This window comes from Micrasema longulum, unplaced genomic scaffold (assembly GCF_059751315.1).
Source record: "Micrasema longulum isolate JH-2025_06_02 unplaced genomic scaffold, ASM5975131v1 h1tg000419l, whole genome shotgun sequence".
In the NCBI taxonomy this organism is placed as follows: domain Eukaryota; kingdom Metazoa; phylum Arthropoda; class Insecta; order Trichoptera; family Brachycentridae; genus Micrasema; species Micrasema longulum.
In genome coordinates this window covers 132,961-152,917 of record NW_028277619.1, presented here as the reverse complement: position 1 = coordinate 152,917, position 19,957 = coordinate 132,961, and the positions used below count along the sequence as shown (strand labels likewise).

The following is a 19,957-nucleotide window of genomic DNA, read 5'->3' as shown; positions in this document are numbered from 1 at the left end:
ATTTAATTTAGTACTCACTGTTATTTGGCACATTATTTATTACTTTATAAACCGCATCTCAATTACCAGTTCAATTGTGTTTTTGTATTATTTCGTATTGATTTCAATGATTTAATTATTTTTTATATTTGATTATGCATGTAACAAAAATTGTGTAATATATTGAGGTGGAACTGCATTTTACTTATAATAATAAAAATATGTAAATAGTTTTATTCAACTTTTATTTAAAAAATTTCCATTTGTTTATTTCTACTATTATTTATGCTTTTTACTGGTAAAAAATATAAATAAAACTGAAATAAAATGGTAAACGTACTTTTATTTTTAAAATACAAGAGTTTCATTTATATTTTAGGGTTTATTTATGTTTTTTTTAAAATGTTTTTCTTTATTCTGGAAACTTGATTTTCTAGATTGTTATTCTAATGCATTACATTTTATTAAAATTGAATTTATTTTACTGTGGACTTTTTATGCTTGTTAATTAGTATGACTTAACACGGACACAGCCTAAAAAGCAATAAGAAGTTCACGAACCTGTAAATTATTGTGACTTCGAATAAATAAATAAATATTGAACTCTTATACGAGGAGTTAAATGACTCCGTTTTTCTCCTCATTGGTAATCAGTTAACATTTTGTCTAACTTCACAGGATTATTAAAATAGGGAAATATCACATACTACAAATATCGATAGAAATATATGAAAAGATATTGTAGACAAATGTTTTCATGCATAATTTAAAAAATAAAACTGTTTAAGAATTTGTCTTAACAAACATGCGACATGATTAGTTTTGACAATTGTGACGTCAAGATTCGTGACGATGTTTTTGATTGTGCGATTTCCAAATCATCATAACTTTTGAACCAAATAAGATAATTTCAATCGATAAAGAACTTTCAATGCAAAACCATTATATATTTGATAATAAAAGTACATATTAAAATGGCGTATCTGGGACTACTAATGTTATTTTGCATTAAAAGATTTAAGACTTATGTTTCAACTTTAAAAAAATATCTTTACGACGAAAGTGGATTTAGTGTTTTATTTACTTGGCCAATTTAGATTATTTTTGCATGTTCAACTTTAAAACGGTAAAAAATGGACTCCCGTGTTTTATCGTCTCAGGTACAGGTATTAAATGCTTACCAATTTGATATCCCATGCCGGTATTTAGGAAAGCATAATCGCATTTTTAGTAACTTAAAAGAGTTGCCACAAAGCTCAATGTTCTATTACAAAGGTTCACCAATTTATAGACACGATCTGTGTTTTTATCTCTACCAATCATGTCACATGTTTAAAGATTGTGAACTTTTTTACCCCCGGTCCTGACTATCAAAATCTGTTTTTCTGAATCTATTGTATTCACTATTGTTTTGAAAGTCCATTCATGAGAGAAGGCTTTTAAATTTGCCTTCTAAAATGTCGACTGTCACGTTGATCTATTATCATACTCAACCCATAACGATCCATTGCATGATGAAAGTCGTTATGAGATTCATTCAACAAAATACCGGTTTTTCTATGTTGATTAAAATAATATTGTTAAGGAACAGGTCAAACGAACAACAATTTTTCCATTTGCCAATTTTATTAATAAATCTTTTTTTAAATACTGCTTAAGGCACTATATTTCTCGATTATTTGCGAGGCACAAGCAAAATGTCTAACGCTTCATATTTCAGCCAGGAACTGCGAAATATGGCTATCAGGGAGAAAACTCACCTCTATCAGCCGCAGTTATAGAATCCGAGGGATTTTAATAAATAGTATTTTAATCGTTGTTTTTTTTACAAGTGATTTGAATTAAAATTTTAAGAAAAAGCAGAATGCAATCAATAAATATATACTAGCTTTTATTACTCACGTCTTCCTTAATGCCCGCATACCGATTTTTTAAAAACAATTTAATTTAAAAAAAAACACCATGAATAAATTTATGCAAAAACAATAAAATATTACACATCATGATATATAAATTAAATTACAAGTGACACATTAAAAATATCGATTTTTACACAAAAAAGTACTTACAGCCCCCTTTATTCAGTTTACCGAGACGTAGATATTGCTGTGAAAGTATATTTCTCCACATACCCAGAACCATTTTAAAGACCGTAGGTCTTTTTATCGGTTTCATTCATGCAGAAATGAAATGTTTTTCTGTCAATAAACGAGTAAGCGAGTACTTCATATATTTCACGATTTTAATTGAGTTTCATTCAAATACTTTCACTGCCCCTTTCAATGTGTGTCTGGCAAATTATATGGAGGGCAACAAAAGCTTGACGAAGCTCCATATGTATATATGTAATATTTAGCAATCATTTCAAAAATAAAATGGGATAGAATTCATTAGTTAAGTATACTTTAAATACGAAGTTTGTGTAGCTTTGAAATCGGTTGGAAGAACACAAAAAATATACGTAGTTTAAAACAAAGCTGTTCTTTTATATGGAGGGCATATGTCGGATATTGTTATTCATCTTCATGACCATATTGCAAACACGAATGGTAGCAAAAGCTGTATTTACTTGTATCATAATAGCCTTTGTCCATGATAGTTATTTTATTTATTTAATAACTTCAGATTACATTATTCTTATAGATGTTTTAAAATTTCCCAATTTTAACGCCCTTCATATAAGCCACCATAAGGTAAATCCCATAATCATGCGTGTAGCATCGGTTATTAAAAAAAGAGATTTTCCAGTGCAAAACATTTTATGTTAACCATTACGAGAATCGAGCCCGAGACCCCGTGCATGGTAGGCAAGCGCGCTGATCGCAAGTCGAAGAGGCGTACAAGAACGTAACGTATATGTTATGGCAACAAAATTGTCACATAAAATTCAGAGTAATTTTTTATTAATTTTATTTTTATTCAGATAACAAATAAAAGCATACAATATTACTACTTAATACATTTTTTATATTAATTCAAAACATATATTTACATTAACGTTCCCCATTACGTAAAAGAAAAAAAAACAATTCTTTTGTACATAATGCGGAGTCACGTGTCACAATATTTTGTTAATTTTATTTTTAATTATTGATATTTTGAGGATAACACATAAATTACAAAAAATAAATAAACGGTGTTTTTAAACAGTGCTACACAAAAAATAATTATAACTATAACTTTTCACTTCTTTCTTAAATATGTTGTATTCCTGACTGCACTTTTTATTTTCTTTGTTCGTTGCATTAATGAAAAATATTCCCTTGTAAGTATTATAATGTTGTGCTGTAGTTGTTTTTAATTGATGTTAGCACTTGTTTTAGGTCGCGTGCTTACGTTTTGTGACGTAGAAACACTTATATATTTATTATGTCTTTACGTATTTGAAGCAAACATTTATTTTTATATAACAATTTTATATCTTAAACCTTAAATTATTAAAATAATTGAACAGTGGGAGAAGTAGACGGTTTTAAAAAAATAAGTTTTTTAGTTAATTTTTGCATTTTTTTCGACAGGTAAAATATTTGTTTTAAAAGCACCACCCATTGGGCTAATGTAAAGTAAATTAATTTTAATTTTTCGATGCTTAATCTAATAAATGCATAATATTATTAAGTTTCCTCATTCTATTTACAATATTATTTATCTGCTCCTTCTTTTTTATATTGTTGTCAATTATAATGCCTAAATATTTTATCCGAATTTTTTCAGTGATTTGAAGGTAATTGTCGTTATGAAACTGATATCCTACATTGCATTTTGTAGTGTGGAAACAAATAGTTATTTATTTATTTATTTGACGAACTTATGCAGTCTATTTTAACGATGGTAAATATAATTTATTTTAATAGATACAGGCACAAATAAAATAAAATACAACTGAATAAAATTAAAGCTAGGACAAAAAAAAATATTTACTACCCCAAGACAAGATCCGGTCTATCTAAGTGAATTTTTAAATCTATAAAGACTTAGGAGTTGCGTACTGAGTACCACGTCTAAAAAAAACTAATGGTCAAAACGTAAAACTACTCATTTATGAGTAGTTTAGTCGCCTTCAATTTGATGGGCGTATGCAGTTTCTGGACTATTCTTAATACTTACACTTATATCTTAACAGTTTATTGTAACGTCACAAAATAGCTGTAAACTTACTCTGTCATTATGTTGTGATTTACAACATTAGCCCTTTTAGACCCGAGCCATTGAATTCATAGCATCTTTACCGCGCACTGCGCAAATATCGCAAGCAGCTTTATTAGCAGAACAAAAGGTGCCAAAAAATGCTCACTTTCGTCGACTTGACACAACAATTTGAAGGATTGTAATCAAATAAAATATACATGTATCGTTTAAAGCAAACAGATTATCTTGTAGCATAGAAAATTTTATTTCGGATGACGAAAAACCATAACATAAAACTTTTGGTGCCCATTTTGAAGTCTGGGAAAAACTGACATTAATTAAGTTTACTTTTTTATGTTCTTAAATTCAACTATTAAAAGAATAGTTAACACATAATACAGTGTGTGACTTACCAAAAGACAGGCGGTCTCTGTTTTAGTGTGTAACAAAGAAAACAAAATTCAAGCAAATTACGAAGTATCTGTATTATGTACGACAAATTGTTATAGCAAAAAATTAAATGCAAGCTTAATTTTTATACAAATTTACAAGCCAATCATGTGAATATGAATTATTGTTGTAGTATACCAATGTTCTAGTAAAATTTGTTTCCGGTAAACGTTTTTTTCTAACTCCACAAATAATATATTTGGTTCCCCCTAGCTTCGGTCAAAGTTAAAAGGGGCAGTTATAAGTAGTTTATTTAAAAAAAAGCTTTTTTATACAAGGTATAATAATGTTTTATTTACAGTTCACACTCATCGATTTATATGAATACACAAGATGAAGTACTAAGCACCATCATATGTTTCATTCAACATAAGTTCCGGAACTTAACTTGTAGTCAGCAAATGTGAAACAGTGTAAAAAGGCGTGATATACCGCTTTGAATTCGCAGTAAACCGGCATAGACAGCTAGTCTTTTTTACTCTACTAAGCGTTTTGCACGGCAATGTTGACGCGACAGCGCTCATTTTTTAAACATAAATTCAATATATCGTTCTATAAAGCATCATCTCTATTTAATTATAACTCAGTGTTTACACTGATATTTGCGAGTATTTTTTTTGCGTATCAAAACATCGTTAGAAAATAGTTTTATCTTCTATTATGTTATTTATTAATGTTGAATGAATGTCATAAAATTCAGGCTTTATAAAATTTAAATGCACTTTTTCGTTTTAAATTGATTTAGAACAATAAGTAAAAAGTATTGTGTATTTCGTGAAATAAACTGTTTCTTTAGTTAATTTTCTGCGAAGTAGGTACCTACTAAAGGTAAAAAAAAATACCAAATATTATTATACCCAATCTGTCAAAACTTAATTAATACTTTTTTAAAATGTTGCCTAACTGAACTAAGAAAATTACTGTAGCATTTATTATGTTGGACATCAAGCATACAGATAATCGCCGTCTTAAAAGCGATCTCATGAATGGAAAATCAACTTAAATCCATTTACAATATAGGTACTTCAACGCGTAATTGGTAAAATATTATGAATGTTGGCGTTAAAAATTCGTAATTGGAAAATTCATTTGTATTTATTTATAATTTTTCAAAGACAATATTTGAGGCTATTGAGGTGTCGTCACATTATTTGCAGCTTATTATGATAAACTAGAATTCTATAAATAGTTTTATACGTTTGAACCTTACTTAATCGCAAATAAAATACGTTCATTAACATGTATTCTTTATGCGTCATAAATATAACAATTTTAACGATAATTCCCGTTGAAAAAAACTCACTTTATCCGTTATACTCGTATCTTTAAAATTCCATATAGCTCACAGAACATTTCAACACCTGACTGACTAGATCTTCCTGAGCATCTGAGTAGTGGCGTACCTGTATAAAAAAAGAAATAATGTTAAATGTTTCAAAAAATTTATGGCCTTGCCCGACCGCAACTTTTTGTAGCGATAGGCTCTTGAATGGTTATTGTAATAAATCAAATATTAATTGATAGTTCTTGGCACCAAAATTATATGTTCCGAGATGGTATTGTCATGCGTCGCGTCTTAACCACAAAAATAACAAACTATTCATAGTCAGCTGGGACCCCTACTGTCGAGCAGATCTGACTTTTAACATAAAAAGAATCACTTCACCTAGTTATTGGATAAAAAAACTTACTTATGTTACGTCGATCATTTTTGTCAAGTCACCGTGATAGTCTGTTTGATAAAGGTCTATGAATAGTGAAGTAAAAAGTCGTGTGGCGTCTGCAAAGACATTATAAAAGAGGAGGTGCCCATTTTGTGGTGCGCGCATTTTTTATTGTTTTTTTCTCTACATATTTTTGTGGTGATGTATAGCATATCATTATCTTTAGAAGATGTATTCTTTTCAGGGCTCCGGGGAATGTGTTCAACGTAACCTATTGTTTAATTCAATTAACTACCATTCATAGTAAATTCGTCCTTTGTTTTGAATGGAGAAATCAAGACAATGAATAAGATGTTAGCCAGGTTTTTGAAGACGTCATTTTATAAACTTGTAATGAATATATTCCTGGCAAATTCAATTATGCCTTTTTGATTTTATGTCTATTTTACGGTATTTTCAATGTATCGTAAATGCTGTTTAAAATACCTTAATTATATTTAAGCTAGTTGGGAAAAAAGTAGTTTCTAAAAGTAAAAAAAGAATTACCACGAAGTTCTAAATTATAAATACAATTAATCATACGTATACTCCTTGGTTAAAACGTAAATGTCGAGCTGAAATAAGTTACTATTGTATTCCGGAACATCATTATTTTTATTTATTTACGTTTTTTAAAAAAAATATATTTATTCGAGATATCAACAGTAACACACGTAAAAACTATAACATAAAATATGCAGATAATAAAACTAATGTCAGATATCCACAGAAACAAATTACGAATTGATAAATCTTATGATTTACCCAAAAATCTCAATTTTGCGGGCATTTTCAATGAGTTGTCAATAACTCTCTGGGAGAAAATCAATTTCAATTTCAATTTGTTGTAGAGCAGGGTTCGAACCTCGGACCCGTGATTTGTGAATCCGAGATACTAGCCACAGGAATACAGCCCGGTTTTGGAATATAATTCTTGTTTTGGAATAACATATATCTTAGAACGATTTTATTTATAAATCACAAATTATTGCCAAGTTGGGAAAAAATAGAATCTGATTTTTTAAATATTACATTACATACATTATAATACGCTATTTTTTATGTAAATAAACATATTGTAATTGTTCCTAATCTACATAATGTTGATAAAAATACTTTTAACATCGGTACTACATATGTTTTATGTGGTATTAAAAATAGTTTTTTCAATACAGTGTTCTTTTAAATTAAACGCAAATAACAAGCATAGTTAAAAATATGTTTGTGATTGGGATTTGGTTGTTTCAAGGGTCATTGCTCAAGGGTCCATAACTTTTCTACAAAACTACATAATATATTATGCTTGTATGTATTTAAAAAAATCTTAAAATGTAAGTTCCTATGTTTAGCCTATTAAATTGACGAATTCCTTACTATGCAATGGTCGTTCTTTGATGTTAGCTTTGAGGCAAAGTCAAATGTAAACAATAATTTTATATTTGCTTCTATAGAAGACTCTACTCTTATATTAATAAAAAAACAAGATGATATTTTTTGGCATTGTGACATACATAGTGGGTTAAATTATTGTTTAACTCTCGCATTAATTAACTTTTGTAAGATGTTAACACGAGTCAAACATCTGTGACAAATGAATCAATACAAACCCAAGTTTGATTATACAAATTTCGTTGTTCAAATAAATAATTTCGCGACGCAACTTGCGACATAGCGACTTGGACTCGTCAGTCAAGTATTCAAACTGCAAATTCAAATAAACACGTTTTTTTCCATATAAGTCCATTTTAATATCCCTCGTGATTCACACAGGAAATAGCGATGGCAAAAAACAGAATTAATTAGTAACATGTAAATACTTTTCTGACATTCAAATTTATTAATAGTTATAATCGATGATTAATGCCGGTCTTTTTTACGTCTATCATATTGTTTCTTAAGATTTTTTTTGGTACGTATTTTTTTTTCATCAGGTTTGAAGTACCTTGGATAAATTAGACGAAATCTCAATACATAGACATTTTTGAATTTATTATTTAGTGTACATTTTCTTATGCGTAATAAAAACGTTAGGCATACCGGATCTACATACGTATTACATACATTCAAAAGTTGATAAATGGTAATATTAAATTTAGAACAAACTTGATACAGTATATGTATTTAATAAATATTTCATAGAGAAAACATACAATAGTCTGTGTTGAAATGTAATAAATTAGTAGTTTTTAAAGATAAAACTTCATTCTTATGGAACTGCAACAATTAATTATTGATTTATTGGGGAATACTGAAAAGTTTAAAGAAATTATAAATATATTAAACTTTCACAAAGCCAATTAAACGATTCCACGTTTAAAAATTACTAAGTTTTTTTAGAATCGGGTTGTAGTCCCGTGGCTAGTGCTACGGACTCACTCATGCATCAGAGGTCCGAGGTTCGAACTCCACTCTACCCCAAATTAAATCCCATTTTCTAATAATGAGTTGTTTGTCTTATGTTGAAAATGGCCCCAAAAAGTTTAATATTTGTGTAAAGATATAAGAATGTAAATATTTTTTATTAAAAAAAAACATCGACCAAAAGAGAAATTAAAGAAATATCGATGTTCAATTGTTTAAGTCGGAATAGTGAATGTAATAGTCTGTAAGTCGGCCGTTTTAACTATATAATAATTATTCCCGGTTTTGTAGGAGCAAAAATACTGTGCCCAGAAATCCTAGGTTCAAAATCTTATTTTTAATGCTTAATTGCATGACGTTCTACTCATATCCCCTTTGCCAACTGCGTATCATTTGAACAATGTTTGGTTGGTTAGTTATTATTCCATAAACATGTTCATTATTAAAATATTGTAAATAAACCTTAAAAAAAACCTAGTAAAATGATAGTTTAATTACAGATTCATGTAATACTTTCTATAAAACAGTATACACAGGTATAAATTAGCAGTTTTCACCAATCTGCATGCAAGAGGTAAATTATGATAACTCCGAATATGATGCAAATGAGTTTATTACTATCTCGAAATCAAATTTTTCGCCCTCCATTACACGGTAAATAGCATTAACTGCTAACTTCTTTATTAACAAAAATGATTTATTTACTTTTTTTTGTAACTCCACAACAAATTTGATCTTAAAGATAGTAAGAAAACATGCAGTATTCCCTAAGATTTTTAAAATGTAAATTTTTGTAAGTATTTTTGAATGTTTTTTTTTGCTTTACAGCCTCTCATACAGTACAAGATGTTTTTAGTTTAAAAAATCAGTAATTTGTCTCTCCTGAAAAGTTAAGTTTTGGAGGTAATGTAGTTTACCCCTCGCATATAGAAATTTGAAATCGTTTATGCTTCTGAAAACGTATTTTTACATTTTTTTTGTTTTTTATAAGTAAAATACATTGTTTATTATGGTCGTATTTCAGAAATTCGTCCCGGTGTTGAATTCCTTTTGTCATAATACCCGCGAATGCAGCGTGCCAAAAAGCGCGTAAGTACAAAATATACAGAAGGCACTTTATAATAAACATTTTTGTACATTTGACAGTAATCTCTTTTATCCGGCGTGCGGAGTATGTCGGTAAAAATAATAATAATAATATGAATGGGCAATATCCCCTCCCTCGTGCCACTAGAAGTCCATTCATTCTTTCTGACTTCGCGGAGGTTACATCCATTCATAATAGTGCTTTAGGAAAGCTGGTGACCTCAAATCCGACCGAGGCGTGGGCGGGAGTCATTTGAATGGAGCTCATTTGAAACATAACTGCGAATGCAATACCAGGTGGTAGGGGTAATAAATAAAAATCTTATAAATATTAATTAGCGATGAAAACTTTATATTGAAATCGGACAAATTAATTAAATTAAAGACAAACCGAACAATCAAATACATGTATCGTTGTAAACTAACGTGACTAGAAAATAATGTTTTGAGTTCGTTCAAAGTTTTGTAGACAAGAACTGAATTCACCCCCCAGAGAGCTTTTAATATTAACAGCTCCCTAGGGGGTTGAATTCAGTACTTGTCTACAAAAATTTAGACTCCAATTGGTCCAAGAAGCATGAAAATTGAAAAATGTTTTCAAGCGTTGCCTAGTATGTGAGTGAAATAATTCAATCAGATAAATCTCAAACATATTAATTAAGGTTTCAGCTCTTTAACTTCATAGACATCAACAGATGGAAGAATTGATCGAATATATATGTTCAAATATAGGCATAATGGTAAATAATACACAGTGTGTAAAATGGCCACTTCAACCAGCCAATGATAGGTCATAAGCCCTGTAGATGCCTAGACTTTTATATAACCTTCTCTAAAATGTTCTTCATCCCTGTTGTAATATGTAAATAACTAGAAAAGTTTTTTTTTCATTTAGATGTCTATGGCGGCCTTTGTGGTGTAATGGCTAAGATGCTTGGCTCACACACGGTTCCGGGTTCGATCCCCGGAGAGAACGCAAAAATTACTGTTATTTTTCCCTATCCTGGGTTTTTTTTTTGCTGAAAATTAACTAACTTAGGTCTCCTGGCCTGTTGTGCAAATAATAAAATTGATATTAGATTTGAAATCCAAATTATTGTTGCTTGTCTGCTATTTATAATTTATTTATGTTTATATCCATACAGTGTTATGATTATCATATAAAACATTGGTGTTTTTGTATATTATAGGCATTTGTGCCGATGTTGGAGGACCGGAAGCCGACCGGTGTAGGGGAGCTAAATAGCCAGCGACGGTGGCATGCTTCTCGGCTCAATATCTGCACAGTACCTATGTGCAGTGCTCATGTTACTACTATTACGATTTTTAGTTTCAATTATTAAAGGCCACCATGCAATGTTTCAAATAAACGTCAATTTTTATTTAAAATATGTTCTCCTAACCCCCAGTAGTTCAATCACAAATAAATATCGACGTGCTAATAAGCGACGTGATAACACAGATAGTGTTTTTCTAGGTTATTATGCCGTGTTTGTGGGCTTTGTATTGCCGACGTTTCGGAGCACATTGCAGTGTCCATCTTCAGGGCTGAATGTATGAGTGTAGTTTTTAGTGTGTTTAATTGTGAGGAATTTGTACCGTGTCGCAGTCGGGCAATGTATGTGGTTAAGTGTGTGGAGTTTGTACCGTGGGCTTTGGAAGCACCGGGTACCATGAGGTTCGTAGTCGTAACCCATCATCCCTGTTTATGTTATTAGGATGCTTGTATATTTCTATGGCTTCCTTTATTAAACGGGCTTGATGATTTTTGGGCTTTCCAAGGACATTTGGCTCAAATGAGAAATTATGCCCTGTTTCTATGTAGTGCTCTGCAAGAGCTGATTTATCCGGGTAGCCCAACTTGCATGCACTCTTGTGCTCTTTTATTCTTGTCATTATGTTTCTGGCAGTCTGCCCTATGTAGACTGTTTCACAGCTTTTGCAATTTAATTTATATACTCCGTCTGTTTCAAGTGGGTCCCGATCTTTTACTGATTTTAGTAAGTTTCTTACTTTTGAGGTCGTACCGAACACTGTCCTTATGTCCCGTTTCTTAAGCGTTTTTGCAATTCGATCCGTGACATTTTTGACATAGGGAAGGAACGCTATTCTTTTATCCGTATTAGCATCATCCATCTTGGAAATATTCTTTGGATTTGTTACCGACATTATTCTTCTTTTTATATCCTTCTTTTCATAGCCATTACTTTCTAATACTTTTGTCAGTATATTCAATTCCTCTTCTAGGTTACTTTCTTCACAAATACGTGTTGCCCTTCTGGCCAGCGTGTTTATGATGCCTAATTTTTGAGATGGGTGGTGATGTGAGGTAGCATGGAGGTACCGGTTTGTATGTGTGGGTTTTCTATACACCGTATGTCCCAGTCTGCCATCTTCCTTTCTGCTTAATTTGACGTCTAGAAAAGATAGGCTTTTGTCCTCCTCTACTTCCATAGTAAACTGTATAGCCGGGTGGAGATTATTTAGATGGTCTAAAAACACTGTTAATCTTTCTGCACCATGATTCCAAATGACAAATACGTCATCTACGTATCGAAGCCATACTTTGGGTGCATATGGAGCTGTGTCCAAGGCCGTTTCTTCAAATGTCTCCATGAAAAAGTTTGCTAGAACCGGCGATAAAGGATTGCCCATAGCCACTCCTTCTAACTGTTTAAAAATTTCATTTTCAAAAGAAAAGTATCCATTTGTTAAGCAGTACTCAAATAAAGCGCACATGTCTTCACTAAAAATCTCTCTTATAAGTACCATTGCGTCATTCAGGGGCACATTCGTGAAAAGTGACACTACGTCAAAACTGACTAATATATCATCCTTCTCAACTTTTAGCTCCTTTATTGTATCCACGAAATGTGAAGAATCTCTGACAAATGAAGTGGTTTTTCCCGTGTGTTTTTGAAGGAGACTTGCCAAGTATTGTGAGAGTTTGTATGTAGGAGCACCTATAGTGCTTACTATTGGCCTCAAAGGAGTGCCTTCTTTGTGTATTTTTGGTAGTCCGTATAGTGCTGGAGTTTTCGGAGCTTGTGTAAATATCTTCCAATGTAAGTCTTTAGGAATATTAGATTTCCTCACTAACTCCCTTATTCCTTTATCAATCTTATTGGTGGGATGGGATTTTTTCCTTCCTCACAATTAAACACACTAAAAACTACACTCATACATTCAGCCCTGAAGATGGACACTGCAATGTGCTCCGAAACGTCGGCAATACAAAGCCCACAAACACGGCATAATAACCTAGAAAAACACTATCTGTATTCTGAAGGCCGTGAAAACCTACGAACCTTGACGTGATAACAATTTCTCACCATGGTTGTTTTTCGTATTTGCGATCACAATGCGACATTCGTGAACACGTAATATTAAATGTCAAAATGTTTATGTTTCGCGACGTATAATCTTGCTGCGCAATCACATATTTGTTTTTTACCGGTGTAAATATGGAAAATATTCAAAAACGGCTATTTTTTAAAAATTTTTATTTATTTATCATGCTGTTTATTGCATTTAGCCGGCGGTTGGCAAGCCAAATGTCAAGAAAAGCAATCGTCATAGTAATTGTAATTAAATTTTTCCCTTTTTTGTATTATATACTCCTTGCTATTCTACAAATGCCAAATATTGTATTATTTTTTAAAGTAAACGCCGTTTTTTTGCCAGTAAACTGTATTTATTTACAAGGAAAACAAAAAAAAATCAACACAAGTTGACTTAGAGATTACACACTCGTTGTCTTGTGACTTAATTCGCTCGTACTTAATTCGTGATCGCTCAAATGCTTGGCATGTTGTTAAGCACGTCGATAGTTATTTGTGATTGAGCTACAGGGATTCATAAGGGTAGGTAAAAATACAATTATACATCAATCGTCATCGGAAAACTCTTTTATTTACTTGCCTTTTTTATTTTTGTAAATTATTACTTAAGTAGGAACTAGGTTCATGTATTTGTAAACTGCGAAGGAATATAAGAGTTTTTTTAAAAATATTATGCTGGCGAGACTTTTAAAATAGACAATGAATGATTTTTCGGATCAAGTTTTCTTGCACGTATTTGAATGTTTATGGTGTATAATTAAATGTTATTAATTGTAAAAAAATCCAGTTAAAAAAATTACATGGATTTAACGTTAGTATTTTTTAATCTTTAAGCTTTTCGTACTCTGAATCAGGTATCTATTTTTCATGTTTGAGATATAAGTTATTCAACAATATTTTGAGTTTGTCCAAATTTTTGTACACAAGGACTGGATTCAACTCCCTGGGGAGCTGTTTATATTAACATATTACAACAGAGATGAAGAACATTTAAGAGAAGGTTATTTAGAAGTCTAGGCATCTACAGGGGTTATGACCTGTCAATGGCTGGTTTAGGTGGCCACTTTACACACTGTGTAACATTCACCATTCTGCATATATTTGAACATCTATATTCCTTCAATTCTTTCATCTGTTGATGTTTGTGAAGTTAAAGAGCTGAAACCTTTATTTATGCGGCTGAGATTCATCTAATTGAATTATTTCACATACATACTAGGCAACGCCTGAAAATGTTATTTTTTCAATTTCTATACTTCTTCATGGACCAGGTAATTTATCAACAATATTTTGAGTTTGTCCAAACTTTTGTAGACAAGGACTGGATTCAACTCCCTGGGGAGTTCTCTCACCCGCATAAATAAAGGTTTCAGCTCTTTAACTTCACAAACATCAACAGATGAAAGAATTGAAGGAATATAGATGTTCAAATATAGGCAGAATGGTAAATGTTACACAGTGTGTAAAATGGCCACTTAAACCAGCCATTGACAGGTCATAAGCCCTGTAGATGCCTAGACTTCTAAATAACCTTCTCTTAAATGTTCTTCATCTCTGTTGTAATATGTTAATAAGTTATTCAGTTTTAAGTACCAATGTTTATATTATTCAAATACGATTTCATAGTTTATTCTTTCTCAAAATATATCGGAGTGAGAATATTGAATAAGCAGGTAAACATAATATTATCTTCTTGTGATTTCAGTTAGAAATTTTGTACAGAACACGGATTTGTGTAAAGACTTCTCAAATTTCATCGACATGAATAAAGCTGTTTAAAAAGAGCATCTTGAAATGAAATAAATAATCATTTGTTTGAATAATACTACGAGAAATAAAATCTTCAGTACGAATAAGTAATAACAATAAAATAGGTATAAGTGTACAATAATTGAAACATGATATTAAAAAGTAAGGTTTTTATTGTTTTTAGGAATTTTTACTTAAAGAAAAGCAAAGTGTTTCGATTAACTGTCAATTACAAGTAAGAAAGCTATGCACGATAATGTTACTTTAATTACTCTTGAAATAAAAGTTATTTGTACAATTTATTTACCTATGTTACCAAATAATGTTAGTAAATATTAGTATAAAACCACTTACCGACTTTTTTAGTCTACCAGTTTCGAGACGTATCCGTCAGAATACGTCAATCACATGCATATTTATAGGATGCGAACACCACCATGTCTAAACATGATCTAAGCTTAGTTTTTTTTTTTTTTGAAAAATTGATACGGTGATGAGAGGGGGGGGGGTAGAGGTGGAATTACCCGATTGTTTTATTATTAGTATGGTATTTTTGGAAATAATATATATATATACTACGGTGATGGTAATGGTGAAGGTGTATTTTAGTATTTGAATGTTGATGTAGTGAGTGTACTGATGAAGAGACGGGTACGTCTCGAAACCGGTAGACTAAAAAGTCGGTAAGTGGTTATATTCTCATATAAATTTCTTTATCTATTAATTTTTACTAAGTTTTATAGTCTAAGTCTGGTATAATTATAATATGATGATTTTAAATTGCAAATTTAAAGTAGTAACATTTTACTAAAACTTAATTAAAACTAATTATTGTCAATGCTAGAGTATTTATTAAATAATCATGAAATCCATGTACCCAGAAATTATTTAGAATTTTTTTATTAGGGTATTTATGTAAATATTTCATTTAAAAATGAAAGTTATTTGTAATGTTTACCAACCTCATTTTTTGGAAAAAGTAAAACGTTAAAACTGTTCATAACAATTGTTTTATATAAAAGTAAGGATTCATTAATTATAATGAAGTGAGAGTATACTAAACTATTTAAATAAATCATTACCGTCACTTTTGTATTTTTGTGCATTTTAAATTTTTATTTATTTAAAAATTTCATTATTTAAAATTTTCCTTCAATTAAATTTTTTGTTTATTTTATCTTTTATTCAATTATTTTTTATTTTTTTTTTTTTTTTTACCACAACAGGCTATAGTGTATAATCATGGTAGTGAATTAATTTACAAAACACACAGGTTGAGAAAAATTTAGTTTAATTTTTGTGTTCTGACCAGAAATCGAACCCGAAACCTTTCATGATGAGTCAAATGTCTTAGCCGTTACACTACGGAAGCCACCAATCACGTCCATGTGAAGAGAAGCAAAAACAAATAATATCACCGTAGTACATAAACGGACTAAAGCTATTTTATATGATTGATTTAACAATACATTTACGCAGTTGGCCCTTGGGTGGTTGAACATTGTACGTTGAAAGTAATTTGTTGTAAAGTGAAGTTTGGAATTATTTTATGCAAAATGCCTGATCTCTCTACAAGTGTAAAGAGACTTGTTACTATCAGTTGACGATAACCCAGACACATGTTAAAGTTTATCTTCGCATAAGACGATCAATATTCAGGATTGTGTTGATTTACTTTCTTCGTGTTTCGCAAAAATCCGTCTCTCGGTCTATTACGATAGTATTAAGGCCGTTACAGAACGCCAAGATTAATCGTATCTCCGAGAAAACAAGTTCTCGATGGAAACAGACGTTATAATATGCAAACGGCCGGTCTTAGAAAATTGATCTCTTACGAATAACCCTGAGGCGAAACGTAGATACGAGATACTCGTATTGATTTTGTGAATAAGTCACTTCGCCGGTCACTTGTGGTTGTAACTTAGTCACCTGTTATTTTTTTAACTCTGTGAGTGGGCATTATTTGAATAAATGTGGCGCCAAAGTAAAGATCCATCTTGGAAAAAGCCACTTATAAAAAATAGTTACGAAACTCGACGCGACGCCATTATCATAATCAAACTCGAGTGTGTACATAAGAGATTTTACAATATGTCGAGTATAATTGATTCCCAGCGTATTTTTACCAACATTTTTTTCAGACACATTTGTTTTAGAAGGGGCATGTTATTTGTTTTTTATTATATTTTACAAAGAGGCCTTGATGGCTACTCGATAAATTGGTAGAATAGTCAAATAAATTCAACGTTACCAATGTCATATAATCACGTACAAATCTTACTAGCTAATAGTAGGTATATACATATATCCAGTTTAATAATTAACATGTATTATATTCATCAAATCGGCATTAACTACGTAACACTTCATTTTAAATTATTACGAAAATAAAACTTTGTTATTCGTGTTACATAATTTTATTGTTTTACAAGAACACTATTACAGTTTCGAGAGAGCACTTCTTCCATTTACGGGTGATATAAAAGTTTTAAAAGTCATAAAAGTTTTATATCATCATGTGAGGAGTGCTCTCTCGAAACTATAGTAGTGTTCTTGTAAAATAATAAAAACGTGTAACACTAATAACAAAGTTTTATTTTCAAAATAATATGACATGTATTTGTTTATAAAATGTCATTCAAAAAAACACATTTCAAAAATATTATCGATTGCGAAATTCATATAGTGATAAATTGTAAGTTTAAAATGTTTATCAATAATGTGACAAATAACTAATTCTAAGGTTCTAGTTTTTAATAAATATGTAGGTACAACGTCAATTAAGAAAGCAGTACATAGGATAAATTAAAATATTACTTATTTTTTTAATATTTTTAAACGCATAAATATTTACACAAAAATATTACATAAGTGATTTTTTATGCTTGTAAACTGCGAAATGACATATTTTACAAAATAAACATATAGGATACTTCTAATTTATGCTTGAATTATTCTTCTAGACAGATTTGAAGACGGATATCGTCGTCCCCCTGCTCAGGGACATGATTTTACACCAACGGCAAGAAATAACGTCATTATCAATATTTCTCCTTCGGTTGGTTAAAATATGTTAAAATACTACTCGTACATTGTAAAAATGTTAAACAAACTATAACAAAACAAAAATTAAAAAAATGAAACGCGAAATAATGAAATGCTTCGCCGTTTGCCTATTGGCAGGCGGAAGAATTGTAAATTGCAATAAATTAGCATTGTGTAAACAGTATTTTTGGGCATTGTGATGAAACATATATTATTTATTAGGTGCTTACCTATGAAATTGCAATTTTTACAAACTGGCTGAGAAAAATATGGCTAACTTTCGTTTGCGTAGGAAATATAAATTAAAATATTTTTTTCCTTTAAACGAATCATTTTAAAGTAAACATGGCATTTGTTTTTTCGTCGTTAATGCTGTTCAAATACTTTTATGAATTTATTGATGGATAAGATGAAAATTTGTATTGTTTTTTAATATGTGTTCCGTTGCGGTACTAACGTGGCGCAGACGGCACGCAACATTAATGCGCAGAGGCTTAACACCGCTAGCCTAAGCTGGACGATTTTACTATTAATTTGATCGCTTCCGCTTGGGAAATTTCGACGTCAAAAATCAAATGTTGAAGACAAGGAATCGAAAGCGATAGTGGAAGTGGGCTCATCTTAATCTAGAACTGAGCTATCAGCTGGTTTCAACTTAAGTGACAAAACAATATTCAGTCACTTACATAAAGTCGTCAAAGGCAAGAAGTTTGAGCAGTGGGCACTGAGCCGACACAATAACGAGGATATTCTGATTTAAATTGTTACTTCTGATGAGAAATGAATCTTGGATGACAACCGTGAGCATTCAAAGCTCAAAACAATAACACACTCGTTGGACCATGCTCCGACTGTCTACCATTTTTTTCGAGATATTGACAACTTTACAAGATATAAATTGAACTCCAAAAATTCAATGAAAAATGCAATCACAAAATTTTTCGACTCCCGCCCACAGGACTTTTGCAGTGATTACATTAACCAACCATCATTGAAACGGTAAAACTATATAGATAATATAGGGCACTTTTTTTATCAATTTTATGCATGATTTTAATATGAAAAAAAAAGAAGTTTTGTTAACAAAACAGCCATTTCATAGGTAAGCACCTAATATTACATCACTATTGTATTTGGTGAATGGGATTTGAAAATCTTATGAAATATAATTTAACCCTACAATGCCCAATGTAGACGATTTGCTACATGCCGGTAATCAATGTATAAAAAGTCGCCTACAGGGTAAGAAAAAAATTGAAGGAAAAATTCAGTGTCACATATTCTGTAAAAAATGTAATTTAGCTAAAGTCTAAAGGGTGATTTCTTTGTTTTTTCAAAGATTTGAGGTTATAATATTTTTTTTAACTTTCATTATTATTTATAAAGATATTCATAAGAATAGTTTTTCATTACATTCTTGTCTTTTTAACCTTTTAATACCCGATGTAAACTAAAATATGAAATGAAAACAGAAAAATATCAATTATTTTTCTATTATTTTTCTATTCGGTATTTGCATAAGAAACATACATAAAAATATATTTTTGGTTAAATGAATGTCATTAAAGGGTTAACGTATGTAATATAATTTAACTTATGTAATATAAATTAACTTGTGTAATATAATTTAAATTTGACTAAGGTACAAAAAACCATGCATGTACGCATGTCTACTTTAAGCCATTATAATAGTGCGCTTTGTGGTGCAGTGGTAAGGTTTGAATTCGATTTCCAGCAAGGTTAACATAAAATGATTCGTTGAAGAAGTGTTTTTTTTGTATTTATTTTTATTTAAGAAAGTAAACATGAACAGAGAATATAAAAGGAAAAATAATAAAACCCACTCAACCGCAAAACCGGCTTGTAAGCAGATTTCTTATTTTTCGTTAATAAATAAAAACGTTAAGAGAAATTATAGAAATTTAAAAATTAATAAATGCATTATTAAGAACGAAAAGATATGTTTTACATAAAATATATTTGCAAAAATTTCAATAGATGACGGTTAACATAAAATAATAATCAATATAAAGCCTTGTTACAAACTAGCCAATTAATTATTTTTTTCTTAAAATTTTGTCAACATTTTCTTTCAAGATCTGCTTAGGAATCCTG

The 19,957-nt window shown here is 30.6% G+C and overlaps 1 protein-coding gene across 1 annotated transcript; it reads right to left on the bottom strand.

Annotated features, from left to right (window-relative positions):
• Nucleotides 1-5,882: 5,882 nt before the first annotated feature.
• LOC148281692 (uncharacterized) lies at nucleotides 5,883-18,650 on the bottom strand. The gene is made up of 3 exons (XM_088226290.1): nucleotides 18,529-18,650; nucleotides 11,721-12,852; nucleotides 5,883-5,960 (listed from the first exon to the last, which is right to left on the bottom strand). The coding sequence occupies exons 1-3, from the start codon at nucleotides 18,648-18,650 to the stop codon at nucleotides 5,883-5,885; spliced, it is 1,332 nt and encodes a 443-aa protein (XP_088082416.1).
• Between the last annotated feature and the right edge of the window lie 1,307 nt (nucleotides 18,651-19,957).

Coding starts and splice junctions, on each gene's coding strand:
- LOC148281692 (XM_088226290.1), bottom strand. CDS start 18,650: ATGCTCACGGTTGTCATCCAAGATTCATTTCTCATCAGAAGTAACAAT. Junction 12,853..18,528: donor CTTGCCTTTGACGACTTTAT/GTAAGTGACTGA, acceptor ATTGTGAGGAAG/GAAAAAATCCCATCCCACCA. Junction 5,961..11,720: donor TGTTCGGTACGACCTCAAAA/GTAAGAAACTTA, acceptor TTTTTTATACAG/GTACGCCACTACTCAGATGC.